The following is a 19166-nucleotide window of genomic DNA, read 5'->3' as shown; positions in this document are numbered from 1 at the left end:
TGGGGATGCAAACCCCACGTGTTGCATCGTGTGTCCCCACTGGTGGGTGGCCAGGAGGGTCCCGGGCTGTGCATGGCGCCGTACAGTGGGGAGGGGTGTCAATGCACAATGGGGGGGCGACCCTGTGTATGGGGGGGCCTGTGCACAACGGGGGGGTCCGTGCGTGCTGCGGGAGACAAGTTGGTACACAACGTGGGAGGGGCCGTGAGTGGGTGAGGTCAGTGCAAGGGGTGGGGGGGCCGTGCAGGGGGTGGGGGGGCCGTGCACCGCAGGGCTGTGCGGCAAAGCGCCGAGGGCAGAGTGCGGGGGGCCCCACGCAACTCCTCCCGTGGGGGCCGAGCCGAGCCGAGCCGAGCCGAGCCGAGCCGAGCCGAGCCGAGCCCCGCCCCCAGCTGTCACCGCACCCTCCCCTCTCCTTGCATCCCATTGGCCAGAGAGGCCTTTTGTTAGCGACGGATACCCACCTCTTATTGGCGGGCGGGGGTGTCCATCCGCGTTGGGCCCCCCCCCTCCCATTTTCCGCCTGGCTCCGCGAGCTGGAAACTTTGCGGGCAGCGTAGTCGGCAGGGCCGGGCACCCAGCGCCGGGCACCCAGCACCCAGCGCCGCACCGCGCCGCCGGGCATCGCCCAGCCCAGCCCAGCTCAGCTCAGCCCCGCAGGGCGGGGGCACCGCGGCCCTTGCGCGCTCCTCGGCGCAGCCCGGCCATGCGCGCCCGCTGAGCCGCAGCGGAGGTGGCCGCCTTGCAGTTTGCTCCCGTCCCGGGTTTTAATTTTATCTGTTTATTGGGTTTTTGTGGGTTTTTTTGTGGTTTTTTGGGTTTTTTTGACGCTCCCCGCGCTCCGCAGGCGCCAGGCGGAGGCCGCGGCCCGCGGTGAGGGCGGGCGCGGGGCGGCGATGGGCGCGGCGGCGGGCGGGCGCTCCGCGGGGCGCTGAGCGGGCGCGCAGCGGGCGCGGGTCGCGCCATGGCCGCCAAGGACAACCCCTGCAGGAAGTTCCAGGCCAACATCTTCAACAAGAGCAAGTGCCAGAACTGCTTCAAGCCCCGCGAGTCCCACCTGCTCAATGACGAGGACCTCAACCAGGTGGGACTTTACCCCCAAAACCCACTGTTTTCTCCCCCCAAATCTGCCCCGGGGTCCCGCCCCCACACGTCCGGCCCCAGGGTGCCCTGGGTCCCCGTGGCGTGTCTCCTGGCCCCGTGGGTAGCCTGGGGTCCCGTGGGTGCCTGATGGCCCCACGGGTACCTCGGGCTCAGCTGGGTAGCTCAGGGTCCCACGAGTGGCCCCATGGATAGCCCAGGATCCTGTGGGTAGTGCAGGGTCCCGTGGATGTGCTGTAGGGTCCCACAGGTAGCACAGGGTCCCATGGGTGCCTGCTGGCCCCACGGTTAGCATGGGTTCCCTTGGGATCTCCAGGGGTCCCACGGGGTGCCTGCTGGTCACATAGATATTGTACGGCTTTGTGGGTGCCTGCTGCTCCCATGGGTAGTGTGGGCTGTCAGGGGTGGTGTGGGGTCCCGCGGAGTGCCTGCTGACCCCACGGATAGCACAGGGACCCACAGGTATCTGTGAATCCCATGGGGTGTTCAGGAGCCCCATGGGTGCTCCCTGGTGCCATTAGGGTGTCTAGGGGCCCCATGGGGTGCCTGCTGACCCCACAGATACCCAGGTGTCCCACGGGACACCCTGCATCCCCACAGTGCCCGCTGCTCCCTTAGGCCATGGCCCACCCAGTGTCTCCTCCCCTGGTGCCTCACCCCTTAGCTGAGGCTGTTTGGGGACCAGCACCTGCTCTTGGGGTGGTCCCAGCACCTCTTGGGGTGCATGGCAGCAGGTGGGGAGTATCCTGTGAGCTCCATTGGAAGATCTCAAAAGTCCTGGGAAAAACTTGGCCGCAAACAAAACATTGCCTCCTGGATGTGCAGGACATGGCCCTGGACCCCCCACCCTACGGCCCCCCCACCGTACAGCCCCTCGCTTTCCCGGGAAGCTGGGAAGGCAACCTCTGCCCCTTCCCAGTGAGGGCCCAGTGTGGGCAGGCTGGGGGGCTGCCATGGCTGGGCCTTCCTCCTCCTCCCCTTCCTCCCAGGCCTGACGCAGGCCCAGAGGCCCTCGCACCCGCATTGGGGTGTGTTTGGGGTGCGGGGGCCTATCTGTGGTGTGGGGGTGTGGGGACCAGGGCCGCCCTCCCTCCTCCCACACCTTTCTGGGCCAGGGCTGACATCCCCGCTCCCGATCCTATTATGGCAATGAGATCAGACATATTGCTGCGCTCGCTGGGGGGGCGGGGGGGGCATAATGAAATCTGAGGGCTAATATGGAAAAAATGTAACTGGAAAAAATGCCGTGGTGTGTGCGGGAAGGGGCGGGCGGTGGGGAGCATCGCGGCCGTGCCCAGACAAAGGAGCCGTCCCGGAGGGGGCTCGGGAAGAGCCCCCCGCTCCTGGCTGGCCCCCTCCTGCTGTCCTGCCTGGGGTTTTGCTGCCTCCTGGGTGCAATGCTTTTTTATTTTTATTGGGGGGGGCTCAAAGCATTGCACACTGCCGCCAGTAATGCCTGCCTCCCATGCCGTGGGGGGCCTGCCGCCCTCCCTGGGGACCAAGGGCCCAGAGCTGTGTTTCAGGCAGCCCCTTGTTTGCTTTGTTCCCGTAGGGGTGGCAGGTGGCCCCGGGGGGCTGTTGCTGCGGTTGGCTCCCGTGGGGATGGGGTCGGCCCTGTGGCCGGATCCAGGCCCCGCGCAGGGACTCGGGTTGGGAAAACCGCACAATCCTGCTCGGCTTTTCCTTTGCAGCTTGGGTGAAGTAATCCCGCTTCCCAGATAAGATGGTGGCTCTGGTAACGTGTGATGCACGAACTTACCCTCCCACCCTGCTGCACAGCCCCCCCGTGCTGAGGAGCCCCCGGCTGCCACCGGCCCAGCACTTCCCCACCAGCCTGCCCACCTCTCCTCTGAATTCATGCCCCTTGTCGGAGGAGGAGGAGGCGGCTCCGCGCTGCAGAGAGGAGCCTGGCTGGATGTGGGGGTGTGCTCGCTCCAAAGCACACCCAGGAATAACGGTTCATTTAACAGCTCTGAATTTTTTTGCCTTTTAATTTTTATTTTTTTTTAAGCTTGGTTTGGGTAGGGGGGGTCCCAGACTGTGGCATGGGGGCTCTGTACGCAGCGTGTCCTGCTCATCCCATGAACAGGGACTGTGTCGGTGATTATCTAGAGTCAGGCTAGAAAAGTCTTTTTGAGTCATCTGACCTTTCTACTTGGCTTGCAGGAAAGGTGAAGGTACTTCACGCTTACGCACTCATGTCTGTTTTTGGATTTTTAGTCTATAAAAATACCTGTGTGAGTGTTAGGAGCTGCCCCTCCTGCTTTCTGGGGTGCTCCGGGGTGCTGGAGCCGCTTGGGGCAGAGACCAGTGTGTGTTTGCAAAGAGTCACAAATACTTAGTGGTAGTAGTGGGTTCCCATTGTACTCAGGAACTGAATTAGGAATGGAGCTGGGAGTGGGGAATCCAGCCCCAAACATCAGGATTAATGAGCTCGAGCTCTCTAATAATAATCGGACTTCGTGCTTCCAACTTCAAAGGGCTGCGCGGACGCTAAGTCCGTAATCCCAGGAGCGCTGTGTTCACGAGTTGTTTTTGTGCGTGGCTGTGCTGCCGGCCAGTGGTTGGTGTGACTTGGGGTGGGTATGTGTGGTCCTACCACTCGTTGGAGCCTTGGCCGTCCCCCCAGGGCCGCAGGCAGGAGGTGATGTGTCCTTGACCCCCCCCCCCACCTGCATTTGATCTTCTGGGGCACCCGCATGGCATGGGAAAAACTGGGTCAGTCACTGCGTCTGCTCCCCCCTTGGGAAAATCTGTTGCTGTGGATCTGCTCCGATGAACGGCGGGCCCTGGCGTGGGCGCTCAAGAGCTCTGCCATCCTGTGCGGCAGCAGGATCTGGCCCGTGGTCCCTGGTGGGCATGGTGCTGTTGATGGCTCTGTTCCGGCTGCTCCACCCACCCATTGCCAGCTCCCATGTTTCCTGGCAAGGGAGAAACTCCCTTTTCATGGGAATTCCCTCTTTCCTGACAAGGCGGGCCTGCACTGGCACCGCACAGTCCCTTTTAACCTGCGTACCTCCTGTGGAGGTCAGCTTCCCAGAGACTGCCCCGGGAGGGTGGACGGTTCCCAGGGACCTTCTTCCATCTCCAGGAGAAAGCTGGCCTGGGCAGAGGGACCCTTTTCCCAGAAAGCCACCCAGGGCTCTGCGAGTGTCTCTGTGAGATCTATGGTCTCCACACTGGTCGCACTGGACCGAGCCGTGCCTGCGCACGCATGCCTTCGATTCGTAAGGAAGGTGAAGCCCCCCACAACAGGAACAGGCTGGGAACTAACCTCAAAATTATGCTTGGCCTGAATTGGAAGAAGAGCAGAGTGTAAAGCAGTTGCTTTTAATTTTCTCCATGTGTGTGCTCTCTTGGGGCATGGGGACTGGCACAGATAGAGGAATTTGAGGACATCTTTCCAGCTACCAGTGTCTTTTTTTTTTTCTTTTTTTTTTTTTTTTGAGACTGTGGCATGGATGCCCAGAGGACCACCCAGTTAGAAAACGGAGCTTGCAAACTTTTCCCACTGCCTCCTCCCACCCTGGCCTATGACACCCCTGCTCAGTCGCAGGGGGGGTGGTGGTGGTGATTTCCATCTCTTCTCTGTTGGACATTGTCACTTCCCTACAGTTCTATACTCTGAACAGCCAACCTGCAGCAGCCCCAAGGCTGGAGAGTATCAGTGTTGGGTCGCAGGCTTGGCTTTGCTCTGGGACATTGCAGCAGTGGGGCCCCCGAGCTGGGGTCTTATCCTGGCTTTGTGTGTTGCCTGAAGGGTGGCAGGGTGAGGGATCGTGTCCTGGGCATGCTTTTGCCTCCACCCCCTGCTCCTCAGGGGAGGAAAAGCCCCCTCTTTCCTGGAAAGCAGCCTCTGTGCTTGCATTCCCTGCTCCCAGCTGCTTGTATCATGCTGCAAAAATCTGCCTGTACTTGACTAATTATTAGGACCGAACAGGGGGAGATTCTCTGCAAATGTCAAACCCGCCTCCGTCAGCGGCTGCAGCGCGCAGGGACTTGGGGGGTGCTGCCAGAGGAGCTGGGGTGGGCAGGGTCATGGTGGCTGTCCCCTGTGGGTAGCAACCCACCCCTGGAGAGTGGTGTGCAGGCAGTGAGTACTCAGGAGGGATGTTACGTTGGGTGCTGGGGTCAGCTTTGGGTGTGCTTAACCATCCATGTGGGCCAAGGGAAGGGGCGTGGTGGTGCCTTTGGGTGCTGGAGAACTGTCCCCTTTGCACACTTACTGCTGGTTTTTGCATGGTGCTGCACCTTATCTGCTCTGGTACCTGAGAAAGTGATAAATCCCCTCTCCAGCGCTCTGGAGAGATGTTGCGGCTTCTTCCAGGCACTGAGGAAGCCCTGTCGTGGGAGGTGGTTAGATACGCCTGCTCGCTGTGGGGCATGCCGGGCTTCGAGGCTGCTCGAGGAGGGGGAGCTGGTATTGCAAAGCCCGTTCCTTCCCATTCCCATTTTGCTGCCGCTTGACAAATTGCCCGTGCACACTGCAGCTGGCCTCTTCCAGCTCTTGCTCTGACTGCCCAAGCCTGAGCACAACCCTGGGGCCAGGGCCAGGGTATTTGCAGAAGGAGACCGGCTGTTTGCACGAAGGGCGAATTCAACCTTTCCCCTTCCTGTTCCTCTGGTCGGTTGGTCACTCCTGCTGCCCGTGCGACAAACTGCTTGGGCAGCTCCTTTTTTTGGGGTTTGCCGGTGCCGGTGTGCCAGGAGGGCTGTGCCACTGGTAGTGCCTGCCAGCCACCCCGCAGCAGCGGTGCCTCGTGCTCCTCACACCCCGGGTCCGGTCTGTCTGGTCTGGTTTGGCCTCTTCCTGCATGGTGAGATGTGTTGGTGGTGAAAGCTTGGCCTGGGTGATTTGCAGCTTTGGCAGTAACCAGCTCATGCCCACAAATGTGTTTTTGCAGGAGAGTGGGAGGTGGATGGAGAGAGGGGGCTGTCCCCAGGTGTCCAGGGCTGTCCCCAGCCTGGGTCTTGGGCTGGAGAAAGCTGAACTTGGACCAAACCTGGGGGCAGCGAGCAGCTGCCTGGATGCAGGCAGAGCTGGGGGATGGAGAGCGCTTTCATGCTGGGAGCGGTTGTGGACACCCACTGGCAGCACGGTAACCTCCCGTGCTTGGGTTTGGCCCCGCTCCGTTGCCCATCACCAAGTGACATACAGTGGAGGGGAAATGCTGTATGGGCAGGGAAGCCAAGATGTAAGCGGCTTAACTGCTGAGGCTGGGCTATGTCCCTGGCCCTTGGGATTGCCTCTGGAGCGTGGGTTTGCACAGTGGTGTTTGCAGAGCCTCCCGCCGACCGGGGTCGTGGGTCTCCAGCGGTCCATGCAGCATCCTGCTGGGAGCAAGCAAAATGTTAAGCGATGCCTGTCTCTCAGTTCCTAGAAGCCATGCTGGGGATGGGAAAGCCTGCTTGAGTGTCGCATCCCATTCCTGCCCCAAACACCATGTCACCTTCCCCATTCCTGCCAGGTGACAGCTGCTCTGACTCGCCCATCAACGATCTTTTGTGCTCCAAGGTGTGCAAAACCAAGAGCAGAGTGGAGCTGAAACTGCCCAGATTTCCTCTTTTGAGGTTGCAACCACAGCATTTGCAGTGACTTTCCCCTTGAGCTGTGCCAGAAACTGGTCCCTGCCTCTAGGGAGCCCTGAGCGATTTGGGAGTCGATGCAGAGCGGACAGTGACCTTGCTGTCTCTGCTCGGGGACCGTGGTCTCCTGCGGTCCAGCTGAGAGCTGTGACCCTGTTACTGAGTACCCAGAGATGCGTGCAGGAAGCAGCAGGCGCTGCTGTTGCTGCTTTGAGAGGCCCCTGTGGTGAATACTGTGACTAAACCCATAAAGGTGGTGGGATGGGAGTTACCGTGGGTTCACCCATGGCCTGGGTCAGGCTGAGGCTGTTGTTTTCTAGCAGGGCTGCTGGAAGTCCCAGCACAGCTTCCCCAGTGCCCAGGGCTCCCTGCATTCAGCACTGGGGGCAGAGACTACAGCTCCGCTGCAACGGTCCATTTTTTTTTCCCCTTCCCGCTCAGTTGCCAAGCCTGAACAAAACAAGCCCTGCCTCCACCCGAGACAGGCTGATTACGTCTGCCGGCAGCCTAAACAGATTATCCCTCCCACCATGCACTCAGAGCCAGGAGTCTTTCCTGACTATGGATTTGGACTTCCCTCAGAGCATGTTGGGGTGGGTGGGGACGGACTGGCTGCAGGGGCATCCCCAGCCCGCCTGGGCGTCCCGGCACCGCAATGAGGATGTGGTTGCGTTGCCACAGGGCTTAGTCCGAACCCTAAAAGGAGATGTGGATGTCAGCAAAGCTCTCCCATTCCATGTGCAATGAGCTCCTACGGGCACCGCGTGGCTCTGCTTGGTGCTGCTCAGCAGCCTGCTTGGCTGGCTGGTTTGTATGGGGGAGGGAAGAGGTGGAAGATACTGCCTACAAACTGCAGGCATGAAAGCCCGTCCAGTGGGCATGCTGGTTGGTGTCACAGCCCACCTCCGGCCCTGTGTCCTGGTGCTCCATGGGCTGTCAGGCTCCTGTGACCTGTCCTGCCTGCTGGAAGCAGGTGACTGTGCCCTCTCTGCCCTGCAGCCCTGGGGATGTGCAGTGATTCCTGTAGTACCCTGGGCTTTGGGAAATGCCGAGTGGCTCTGCACGTCCTTCAAGCCCAGTCTCCTGGCTGGTGGGAATCACATTCCCAGTGCTGGTGGAGCTGGGTGGGGTGGTTTGTCCGTGCCTGGGCAGCATCAGCACAGCAGCTTGACAGCTTTGTGTAAACTTTGCTGGGGCCGCTTCCTTCTCCGCTTCCTCCCACCCGCTGTGCTGCCAGCGCCAGCCCGGGGCCCTGGGCTGGAGGCAGCGTTCTCCCCTTGATGCAGTGCAGGCCCACAGGCCGAGGGGATGGATGCAGTGGCCCGGGCAGTGACCTGAGAGGCAGGTGAGGGGCTGCAGAGCACCCACAGCACAGCTCCGGTGGCGGGCCCTGAAGCAGGGCAGGGCTGGATCAGAGGCGGGATGGGATACCTGGGCGTTCCCAGAGGTGCGACAGGAAGCAGAGTGGTGACGCGGGGGCGTTTCTGCCTGAGTCAGCCTTCCCCTGTCCCACGGGACAGAACCAGGCACTGTGGGGCTCCAACCCAGCCGCACCTCCCATGCGGTGGTACCCCTGGAAGGCACTGTGACTATAGCACTTTTTTTGGGTGGTGAGGCACCTGCAGATCTCTTCTGGGGTGGTGAGGCCGCGACTTCAGCACCTCCTGGCCAAGGTCGTGGCGGGTGGTTGGCTTCGTCACCACGAGCCCTGCCGGAGGAACCGGCTCTGGTCTTCCTGCCGGCCCTGCGAGCGTAGCCCCACCCCAGACGTGGATGCATCGCACTGCCAGCAGCTGCCCTCCGCTCTGCTTTCCACGTTGTTTTGTGGCTCACCCTTCAGCCAGATATCGTCTGGATAAAAGCAAAGCCGCTCAGGGCCTGAGCATCCCGTGTGGCTGCTGCCTGCAGGGAAACTGCCCGGAGCTGCCCTTCGGACGTCGCCGGAGCTCTGCGTGCCAAAGGCATCCTGGGAACCCTGGGGCTGCTCTAATGCCGTCCCTTAATGTGTAGTTGGACGGATCTGCTTGGACAGGGGAAGTTTTTGCTCTGAGCTCTTGCTCAGTGCTGAGTGTTGCATTTTCCTCTCCTTGCTGAGCTTTCTGGAGGAAGCTGAGCTGGTGCGAAGCGACGTGTGGTTCCAGCTCCATCTTGGTACGGTAACACTCCTCTGGATCTGCCTCCTGCAGCAGCGTCAAGCGGGTTTATTTTAAACCTTGCTTCAGCAGGGACGCCCCAATGCAGGTGCGATGGGTTTATTTCAGACACTTTGTGCGCTAATTCATATCCCTTTTATTTAGGCTTGTACCTCTCTGGGCACTTGCCTGGTTTTAGCAGTAGATTGTTTTGGTTTGGCTTTAAAAAGCGCTGCTGAGCATTCATCTGTTGGCGGGTGGAACCAGGCTGCCCACGCCGGCTGGCTCTAATTCATACCTTTCAGCTATTTTGGTTTCAATATCTGAAATAGGATGCTTCTGCTGAAATAAGTATAGCCCACTGGTGCTTTTTTATGGTGCTGGTAAAGCAATGACCATGCTAAGGGCATGTATTTCAGGTGCTTGGTGCTTTATATATGGTCAGTTGAGCCAAAATTGGAGTGGTTGAGGGCAAAATAACGTCTGGTGTGGGGTTCAATCCACACTGAGGTTGAGGCTGCTTGCTGCTGACCCTGGTGACGGTGTCCCCTGTTTGGCTTTCACAATTACTTCATCCCCAGCGTGACACTCGGATGTGCCCGCTGCCTGTCACGCTGGGGGCTGTGTGGGGCTGGGTGCTGTTGGGGTGCAGTGGGGTGCCTGGGGTGGCGTGGGACAGTCCTGCCAGGAGGGCTGCAGTGCTGCGGCTTGTGTTGGGGAGAGATTTTGCTCGTGGGTCTTTGCTGGGTTAGCACTTGGCCATGCCCAGGGGCTGTGCTGGGGCATGGAGGATAAAACTGGGGGACAGAGGAGGGCTGAGTCCTGCAAGCGGCTTGGCTGCCCATAGTATCGCTGCCGAGGGCTCCTCAGGGTGCTGCCTTGGCGTGGTGGTACCAAGCGTCCAGGATGCCGCATACTGCCTTTGCTGTCATCTTCTTCATTCCCGGGTGGTGAAGGCCACTCACAGTATCTTCTCAAGCACCGGAGCTGGTTGCTCAGTGCTCGCTGTCAGTGCGTTTCGTGGGAGTTCGGGGAGCCCCCTTCCCTGCTGCAGTGACCTGTTGGAGGCACTTCCCAGCTCCCTGGTGGGTCACTTTTAGTTATTTATTTGCAATTTTGCTTTTCCTCTTGTAAAACAGAAGAGAAATTTGTGAAAGGCTGTTGCAAGCGGCCCTGCACAGGCCACACTGGTGGCCGCGGCCACATCCCAGCACAGCGGGGAGCGGTGGGAGCCCCCATTCCAAAGTCCTCCCCTCACACGGGCACAAGATGCGTCACGGGCACCTTTGGGTGGGGGTGCAGGGTGTGCTACTGGCGGGGCGTGCCGGGGAGTGGCGGAGCATGGCTCACCCTGCTGGGTGCTGGCAGCGTGGGCAGCGCAGGGCTGGGCATAGAGCGGGTGCCGTGCCGGCTGGGGGGCAGCATGGGGGCCACGGGCGAGCAGGGCGCCAGCACCCAGGTGAGCAGGACGGGGGGTGAAGGAGGACGAGGGACTCCTCGCCAAACCCTGGGAGGGCTGGGGGCTGCGGGGCCTGCGGGGTGCCATTCTGCGCCAGCAGTGCCACTGGTGTGGGTGAGGCTTCTGCTGGTCATGCGAACAGGAGGGTGCGGGGGTACCCTGGAAGGGAGGAAAGCAACTCCCCAAAATTGGATCCTACTCCCAGCGCTCCATTTTCATTGTCTTTAATCCCCTTTAAAGAGAGGGGGAAGGAAGGAGGGTCCGTCTCAAATCATGTTTTCCTAGCTGCTGGGAGAGCAACACCTAGAGCTGATACATCACTTTGTGGGAAGGAAAAAGAGACTTTGTTATTTCTTTTCACTTTATAAACAGTAAATGGGCTCCTCCAGCTTGTTTCCAGTTTGCTTACTCAGTGCTTCATGCGTTTGACAGTTTTTGGTGCATAGGCAGTTTCTTCTATTGTTTGCAGGGATTTTTCCAGAGGGGAAACTTTTTTTTTTAACATTACAAAACCACAGAAACTGGCAGGAGGAATCTAGGGGAGGTACTGAATTGGAAACAGTTTTAAGCTTTAAGAAAAAAAAAAAAAGGAAAAAGAAAAGAATGAAAGCAACAAGATAAATAATTTCGAGAGGAGCTGGGAATGTGTGTCCCTGTCGCTGTGCGGCCAAGTTGGGGCTAGGCACGTGTGGATGTTTCATGGTGGAAAGCAGTGCCCTTGTACCCAGGGGCTCCTGAAGCTGGATCTGCCCTGGGTTTCCTCCCTCCTGTCCTGTCCCGGTGCCTCCACAGAGCTGCCTCGCTGGTGTGGCAATGCCTCGCCACTCTTGCACCAGGATTTGGCCCCAGCCCTTGCCAGGAATGGGGTTGGCTAATAGTTTGCAGCTTGACAGGCAGCAGGACGTGCAGGACTTTGCAGGGGAGGACATGCCTGGCGTCCATGCCCATCCCATCATTCGCTGTAGTGTGGGTCTGCTTTGCACCGGCTGCTTCTGCACCCACACCACCGGTGGAAAGCGCCTGGATTTTTTTTTTTCCACTGATAAATGGCAGTGCTGCAAGGCATTTATTTCCGGGTATTCTTTCCCTTTCTCTTCCCGGCTGGCTGAATGAGCTGTTTTCCCTCCGCTTGGCTCTGACCTTCCTGCGCGCTCGGCTGTGGGCTGCTGGAAGCTGCTGGTGGGGAGGAGCAGGCTGGCAGAGGCCACCCCTGTGGGGAAACGGGTGTTGGATGTGCACGGCACGGGAAGCGGCTGTGAGCTGGAGAACTGCCAGCGCTGGGTAGTTTTTCCTCTCTTAATTAACAAAAGAAAAACATCGAGCTCTCCTTTGGAGTATGCTTTTGCTTTGGAGTAGAGGCATGCTGCTGATGGCGAGAGGAAGAGCTGTCAGTGAGGACAGGCTCTGCAGCTTGGCAGTACCCGGAAGGTTGGTTCTCTTGGTGCAATGCCATGCAGAAGCAGCCAGGTTTGGTGTTTGTGGCTGGGGTTTTACCTCTCCTGAGTCCTCATCTCGGTCCTGTTTGCACACAGTGTATATAACACCACAGGTTGCCAGTAAGCATCATGTTCCCTGTGCTGGCAGGGCTGAGTTTGCCTGTGTGCAGGAGCCTGAACTTGTGCAGCTGCCTTCGTGCTGGGGGCTGGTGTAATTTCCCATGGTCCCTGACCAGTGATCCCCTGCAGTGCTGGTCCATGATGAGCAAGTTTCCTCTGTGCCTGATGTTTCTCTGCTGTTTCTTTGCAGGCCAAACCCATTTATGGTGGCTGGCTGCTGCTGGCCCCAGAAGGAACGGATTTTGACAACCCTGTCCATCGCTCCCGGGTAAGCGAAGCCAAGATACCCTCTCTCCGTGATGTGGGTGGGGGGTGGCAGGAGGAGCAGTGAGGGCCTGTGCCTGCCTGCAGAGGTGGCTGCAGCCCCGGGAGTGCTGCAGGCACCTCCATGCCCCCATCCCCTTGTGCAAACCAGGAAGCCAGGAGATGTTTTCTGCAGCAGGGCTCAAATGCTTTCTCTGGGCTGCAAGGTCTTCTGTGCTGGGCAACAGGCTGGGGCACTGCAGTTTTATTGCTTGCTGCTGTTGCTTTTTGATGCCTTGATGCTGGTCTGGTTGGCCTGGCACATGCCACGCTGACAGGAAGGCTCTCGGGCTGGCCGAGACCCATCGGCAAGGCACTTAGGTTCCCTTTGGTGCTTGGAAACAACTACTTGATTTTCTGCAGCTCATTATGGGTATGCCCAGAGCCCTGGAGGGAGGCTGCATCCCATCCTCTAATGCAGATACCTCAGTGTCAGGCAGGTCCTGCAGCAAGGAAGGGACTGAGAGGTGATTCCTGTTTGCTGTAACCCTGCGGAGCTCTGAAGCTGAGCGTGTTGGCAGCAGAGATCCGCAAACAGAGTGGGGCATGCTCAGCTCCTGCCCAAAGGGGTTTGCTTGTGCCTTGCAGTAACAGCAGCATCATGTGGGGTTGGAGCATCCTCCGCTTTCCTGCCCTGGGCAGTGTGAGGCCCAGAAAGATGTGGCCAGGCTGACGTCCTTTCACTGGCTTGTGACAAGGACTCCCTGCCTGTCCCCAAGCTGCTCTTCCAGCAAACTTGCTGCTGAGGCCGCCAGGACAGGGCTGTCTTGTGCGTGGGAGGGATGGCAATGGTCCGTGAACCCTTTGTCACGCAGCCAAAATGCTCTCAGAGCTGCTAGTAATAAAAAAAAAATCTCTCCCGAGTGAACAAGAATTGGCTTCTGAGTTCAGCCTGGGGTATATGGGTCATTATTTGGAGTCACAGCCAGTCGCAGGCTTGCTGGCCCACCATTGCGGGGACATGGGACTTGGGTCCCCCCTGGAGCGAAGGCAGCTTGCTAAGCTGGGGCATGCGGAGGTCCACAGGGTCCTCAGTAGTTTTGCTTGTCCCTGAGCACCTTGGACTTTGCCCAAAGGGCTGAGAAAAGCGAGATAAGAATTGCTGCACTGGGGCTATGAATCTAGGACCTTTTTTATTTCAGCCTGCTCAACCAGTTTTTGCTCTTGGCTGAAAACATCCTGGCACACACAAAAAAAAGGCAATTTTCCAGCCAGATCAGTCTCCAATCTGTTTTGCTGTGTGGCTGCAGAAGCAGCAGTGCCAGTGTGGTGCCGCGGTAGGAAAGACCATCTAGGTAGTGCCACCCCTGGAGGTGTAGCCACCATCCAAATCCAGCTGATGCACTGCTGGGGACCACCTAGCATGACACCCTGTCACCCTGCAGCACTGGGTGCTGGAATAGACCATGCAGGATGAAGCCGAGAGCTGGGAGCACTTAGTTGGGAGATCCCTCTGCTGTCCTGCAGGACTTGTGTCTCTTGGAGAGCAGTGATGAGATTTGTGGGCATGCTTCAGGAGGTTTGGGGTGTGAGAGGCTGAGCAGAAATACTTCTGCAACATTCATCGCCCTTTAGGAACAGTCCCTGCAGTGCTGGGGGTGCCCCCTTCTCTCACTGAGCTGTGGTCCAGTGCTCAGTGACACCTGGGCATGTGCCCTGTTGTCACGAGTCCCCTGCCATGAAGGGGTTTCGGTGCCTTTTCTCTGCCTCAGTGTTGTGGGGCGCAGCTCTGGTACCCCTGATGAGGCCTGTGGGTGCTGCTGTGACCTGCTTTGCTGTCTTCTCTTGCAGAAATGGCAGCGTCGGTTCTTCATCCTCTACGAGCACGGGCTGCTGCGCTACGCCCTCGACGAGATGGTAAGTGCTGCCCGGCGGAGGCGCACAGCCATGTTCATTGAGGCTGTGGGGATCAGCCAGGGCCACCTCTGCTGCCCTTGGAGGAGCCTCTGGTGATGCGCCTGGTATAGTGTGGGGAGGTCTCCGCCTAACTGGCGAAGAGTTTTGCTCTGGGCTTGAACTTACAGCCAGGCTGGGTTTGCATGGGAGCTTGGTGGACGGTCAGTGGAGCACGATGGGTGTTTAGGAGGCGTGTGGGTCCCGACCTGGCTTGGGGTTGATCAGTTGCCGACATCCCGCGTTGGTGGGGTCCCCAGGGTCCCCCCCCCGCTCCTTTCCACCCTGCCTTGTGCCAGCTGGGGTTTGGTGGCGGTGAATCGCCTCGGCAGAGCCTGGGAAGGAGGCCCTGCCTAGCGATGCCTCGGAAAAGTAGGTCAGCTGGAACGCCTTCCCACTGCTTGCCACCCTGGAGCTGTGGCACGCCGCCGGCAATGCTCCCCTTGGTAAAACAGAGCGGGGAGACGAAAGGAAACCCATTTGCTGTGAGCTGCAAAATGGGGATGATGAGCCCAGTGGGGTCAGCCCTGCCGTGACTGCCTTGGGCTGCCGATTTATCCTTCCGGCTACAGCACGCCTGTGGGAAGGGGCCCAAGGTTGAGCATGCTGGCACAGGACGGCGGGTGCCGGTGTGCTGGGATCCACCTGGGCGGAAGGCTCACGAAGCTGGGTGCATCGGGATGTGGGGAGTGTATGTGCACACACACGGGGCTGGGACGTGTGGGGACCTGTGTCTGTGGCAGGGAGGCTCCCTGCGAGGGTGGCATGCCTTGGTCCTCCGCCGATGCCTCCTTTGAGGGCACTGTGGGACAGGGAGACAAGGCAGCACAGCGAGTGTTGTTCAAGTTTCATGCCTTGTTTGTTTGTATTTTTTCCTGAGGTTGATCCAAGTGCCCTAAATAATTTAAATGTCTGGGGTAGGAGCGGTGGCTTTCAATACATTTTTAGTGTCTCAGCAACCTGGCTCTGCGCTGGGCTGGTGTTTCATGTCGTACAGCGGCAGGAGAGTGGTGTGTGGCTGGATGGGATGGGGAGATGCCCTGATCCAATGAGAGGTAGAAGGACATTAGGAAAAATGGGGTTTAATTTTTTTTTTTTTTTTTTGACTTTGCATCCTTGAGAGGTTGATCTGCCCCAGGCACTGCTGCCTCTGTCAGGAGTAGATGAGCAGTGCCCCAGCCCTGTGCCCTCCTCTCTGGACCCCCCGTGTCACTGGGGACTGTTGCTAGAGAGCACACTGAGGATGGGGGAAGCATCCCACAGTTCTCCGGGCACTTCTTGGGCTTTTTCCCCTTGAGAAGGGTAAAAATGGAAAAAACAACAAACAAACAAAGGGAGCATGCATGTGTGCAGCATGGGTTGACCCGTGGTGGTCCCAGGCTGGACCCCCTCCTCAGCCACTGCTGGGTCCCTGCATCCCTCCAGCCCTGCGTGCTCTGTGGGACTGCTCTGACCCAGCAGAGCACTGCCGGGATGGGGCACCAGGACCCCCTGCTGTCATGGCCCTTCGTGGTGCAGTGGGTCCTGCAGGAGCGCTTCGGTCCAGCCTTGCCATGGCCGCAGATGGAGGACATGGTCACAGCTCCCTCTCCTCATCAGGGTTTGACACATGGTGTAAAAAATACCCTCCTGGCCTTTTCGCAGAGCACATCACTGTGTGGGATCCCTGCTGCTGTTTGCACCGGCTCTGCTAAAGGTGTCGCCTGGCAACAGTTGGGCACAGCCTCCCCCGGCCCCTTCCAACCCGTGGCACTGGAGCATCCCCTGCCATGCTGGCTGGGCTGGGGCAGGGGGAAAAGGCTCCAAGCAGGAGGGAACAGGGGGTTTTGTTGTCGCTCAGCCCATGCAGGAGCGGGGCTGAGAGGCTGACGGAGGACAGACGGGCCATCTTCTTCCACATGTGGGAACGTGTCCCCTCAGTGGGGCCAGTCTCGCTCCCTGTCTGCTGGGAGGCTGTGTTTACAGGGGGTCAGGTAACTCCTGCACAGCTTTTCTGCTGGTCCCTGGGAGTAACCCGTGCCCATTGCCATGCAGGTTTCTGCTCCAGCAGGACCGTGATCCCAGTACCACCAGGCTCCCAGCAAGCCCCCTTATGTCAGAACCAAGACCCCACGCGGGTGTTAGCCCTCAGCCTTTGGCTGGTCTGTGCAAGGAGGGGGGACCTGTGGGGAGCAGCTGGGTGCGGCGTGTTGAGCACACTGGGGCTCAGCTGGGGTGCGGCTTTCCTGCCTGGGCAGGGACAGAGCGTGGCTCAGAGGGTGCCACGGCTCCAGTGGGTTTGGGACCTACAGCATCAGGCTGTGATGGCTGAGTCTTGGGGGTCACTGGAGGGAAATGGTGGCACTCAGCTCAGGCTGTCAGCAGGCACATCCCCACGGGGGATGCGAGGACCCAGCCCTGTGCCCACCACACCTCGGGCATTGCTGGCTAGAGTTGCTGGGGTACACTAGATCCTCGCCCAAGGTGCTCGCCTGCTCCCTGCCTGTGGCTCTCCACCCCGCTGGCTGTGCCAGCTCCTTACTGTGTCCCCACCACCTCCATGGGCCAGGGAGGAGTAACGGGGCTGGGACCTTGCCCGGGAAGTGCCTCTCCCACACGCAGCGGGGACGCTTTTTTTGCATGTGGGATCCACTTTGCAGCTCCTGCAGGGATGATCTACCCCCAGTGTGCCCCAGTTGCCCCTCCAGGAGCCAGGTGGAGGTCCCATAGGGACCTCGGTGTGGAGGTGGCCTCTGCAGCATGCTGGGAGCCGGGCAGCAGCTGGCCAGAGATCTCCCAGGCAGTTGCAAGTGGGAATTGAATTGCTCTGCCTTGAACCTGTTAGACATTAATTTTGTGGGTTTGACAATTTCTGCTCTTATTAAAAGTGGGAGGGGTGGGCTTCGGAGTGGAACCCCAGGCTGGCGATGGCAGTGGAGACACTCCTGTGCCTGGCCAGGGAGACCCTGCGTCTCATTCCTGGTGAATTGAAGAGCAGAGGGGTGTGGAGGGGTGGCTTGAAACCCAGCCGTGAGCTGGGGAGACCTCAGGGGGTCTCCAAAGACGTTGGTGCTGCAGTACGCAGAGGCCATGGGATGGGGCAGCCTTGGGCACAGGAGCCTTTTGCCATGGCGTGGGTCAAGTTTGGTGTTGGATCAGAGCATTTTGGGCAAGGAAATCCCTTAGGAGAAGGTGGGACAAGCAGGCACCAGCACCCTCCTGAGATCTGCCCACAGGTGTCCCTGAGCTGATCCTGAGCCTGTGCTCCTACTTGGCTGCCCTCTTTCTGTATGCCCATCCTTTTTCTCTGCCATATTTTCACTCTGAAAACCCAAACCAGTTCCGCACAAAGGCTGTGACGGGGAGGATGTGCACAGGCTATGGGCCTCCATCCCCTCAGAGCCAGGCTGAGCTGCCAGATTCACTCCCTGGGGTCTCCCTCTTTCACGCTGGGTGCTATTCCTGCCAGCAGCCCCAGCCTTGTGCCGGCACTGCACCCAGAGGCTGTGTGGCCGCTGGGAACACCAAACTGAGCGCATCCCCTTCCCCTCCACAGGGAGTGTGCCAGCAGCCGTTCCCAGCTCTGCCGAGCCCTGGCTAAGCCAAGCCTGCTCAGACGTGCAGACATTCCTCCCTCCCAGCCATGAGTGGATGCGGAGGTTGTGCGATTGCTCGGGGTTGCCTTCGCATGCTGAACCACTGCGATTACCCCTTGGCACTAGCTTGCTCCTGCCATTTGATAAACCTCTGTGCAGGGCTGAATTATGTTCAGGGGCTGATATTTCTCTGCAGCAGCTGGAGAATGGTGAAAACACTCTTATATTGAGTTGAGGGAAGACAGAAAAGAGGGTGAACTGTAGGCAGGGACAGGCTTGGAGACGAGCCATTGCATTGTGAGTGTCCGGGGACATTTGCCCCTGTGTACTCTCCAGTCCTGTGGCACTTCCTTGGTTTTCCAGAGAGATGCGTTCCCTGGTTCCCTGTTGCACAGCATGTTAGTGTGAGGCTAGAGACTGCCAGAAAACCTAAGCCAAGGGAAATGCATCCAGAAACTTCTTTTGGAGGTGGGTCACCTGAAGAGCTTAGACCTTTGGTACTTCAGGATATTTGAAGCTAGAGAGGATAATGTCTTTAGCTTGTAGGGAAACAGCCCTGCCCAGGCTGGGAGGGATCACAGTCACTTGAGGGGACGAGGGGAACCTGTGCCAGGACGGTGAGCAAAGCTTCCCTCGGCTGCTGCCTGCCTGGTGGCTGCATCCCAGCATGTTCTGTCCAGGGGGAGATGCCCAAACTGGTGCTGGCAACTGCACCTTCTGATGTCTCGTGCTGCGAAAGGTCTCAGCCCTCCTGATATAACACCCTGTGGTCTCCAGCAAAACCGCTGCTGCTGCAGCAGCAGGAGAGCAGCCTGGCACCACGGTGCTGGGGCGGTTTGGGAGGTTTCGGTTGAGGTATAGCAGCTGCCACAAAAATAGTGCTGGGGTAAGGGGATGGAGCTGGCAAGTGCAGAGCATTTGCCTCCTTTTGTTTTGATTGCCGCAATCTATAATTAGTGGCCGATGTCTCTATAAATAGAGCCCTGCTGCGTGGGAACGTAGTGGAGAGGCAGTGGGTGTGCAGGAGGGGATGGATCCAGCCCCGTGGCAAGAGCAGGTCAGAGAAGAGGGTTTGGATCTCTAGTCCAGTTTTTTAATGACTTGTTACATGTCTGTGGGCCAGGCCTAATCTCTTTGCCTCAGTTTACCCCTCTGCCACTTCCCCTGGGCTGGGGTTTATGCTAGGTTGGCAATTGTGGCAGTGCTTTGCCCCCAGCAAGAGCAGAGGGGCAGCTGCATCCTCCCTTGGGGTATTGTCCCATCACACCAGGTCTCCTTTCAGTGGCTGCCTGAGACTATTAATTTTGGGCTTTTTTCTTTGTAGATATGCTGGTTTGAAAGCAGGACAAAAGTCAGGCTCACCTGGGAGAATCAAACTTTTTTTTGCTATGGATAACAACAAAAATCCCTGTGAAGGATCAGGATGGGGCATGATGTGTCCTCCCAGCAAACTGGCCTTGCTTCATGTTTGGCGCCTTCCAGCGTGATGGGGCAAAGTGTGAGGATGGGCTATGAGCCCTGCCTCTACCCTACCCCTTATTTGTGGAGTCAAGTTGCTTTC

General features: G+C 58.7%; 1 protein-coding gene across 4 annotated transcripts in view; it reads left to right on the top strand.

Moving 5' to 3' along the window:
- The first annotated feature begins 511 nt into the window (after positions 1-511).
- The window catches only part of MPRIP (myosin phosphatase Rho interacting protein), an 81198-nt gene continuing 62543 nt past the window's right edge, over positions 512-19166 (top strand). For 3 of the 4 annotated variants that reach the window (XM_075768087.1, XM_075768089.1, XM_075768088.1), the window contains exons 1-3: positions 641-1084; positions 12025-12102; positions 13929-13994. In XM_075768087.1, the coding sequence (XP_075624202.1) occupies positions 965-1084; positions 12025-12102; positions 13929-13994 (264 nt within the window). In that variant the 5' untranslated portion in view covers positions 641-964. Of the gene's footprint in view, positions 1085-12024; positions 12103-13928; positions 13995-19166 lie in introns of all 4 variants that reach the window. The other variant, XM_075768090.1, reaches the window with a different exon arrangement.

This window comes from Balearica regulorum, chromosome 15, assembly GCF_011004875.1.
Source record: "Balearica regulorum gibbericeps isolate bBalReg1 chromosome 15, bBalReg1.pri, whole genome shotgun sequence".
Classification (NCBI taxonomy): domain Eukaryota; kingdom Metazoa; phylum Chordata; class Aves; order Gruiformes; family Gruidae; genus Balearica; species Balearica regulorum.
The sequence above is the reverse complement of the archived record's forward strand: the minus strand, read 5'-3'. Positions and strand labels throughout refer to the sequence as shown.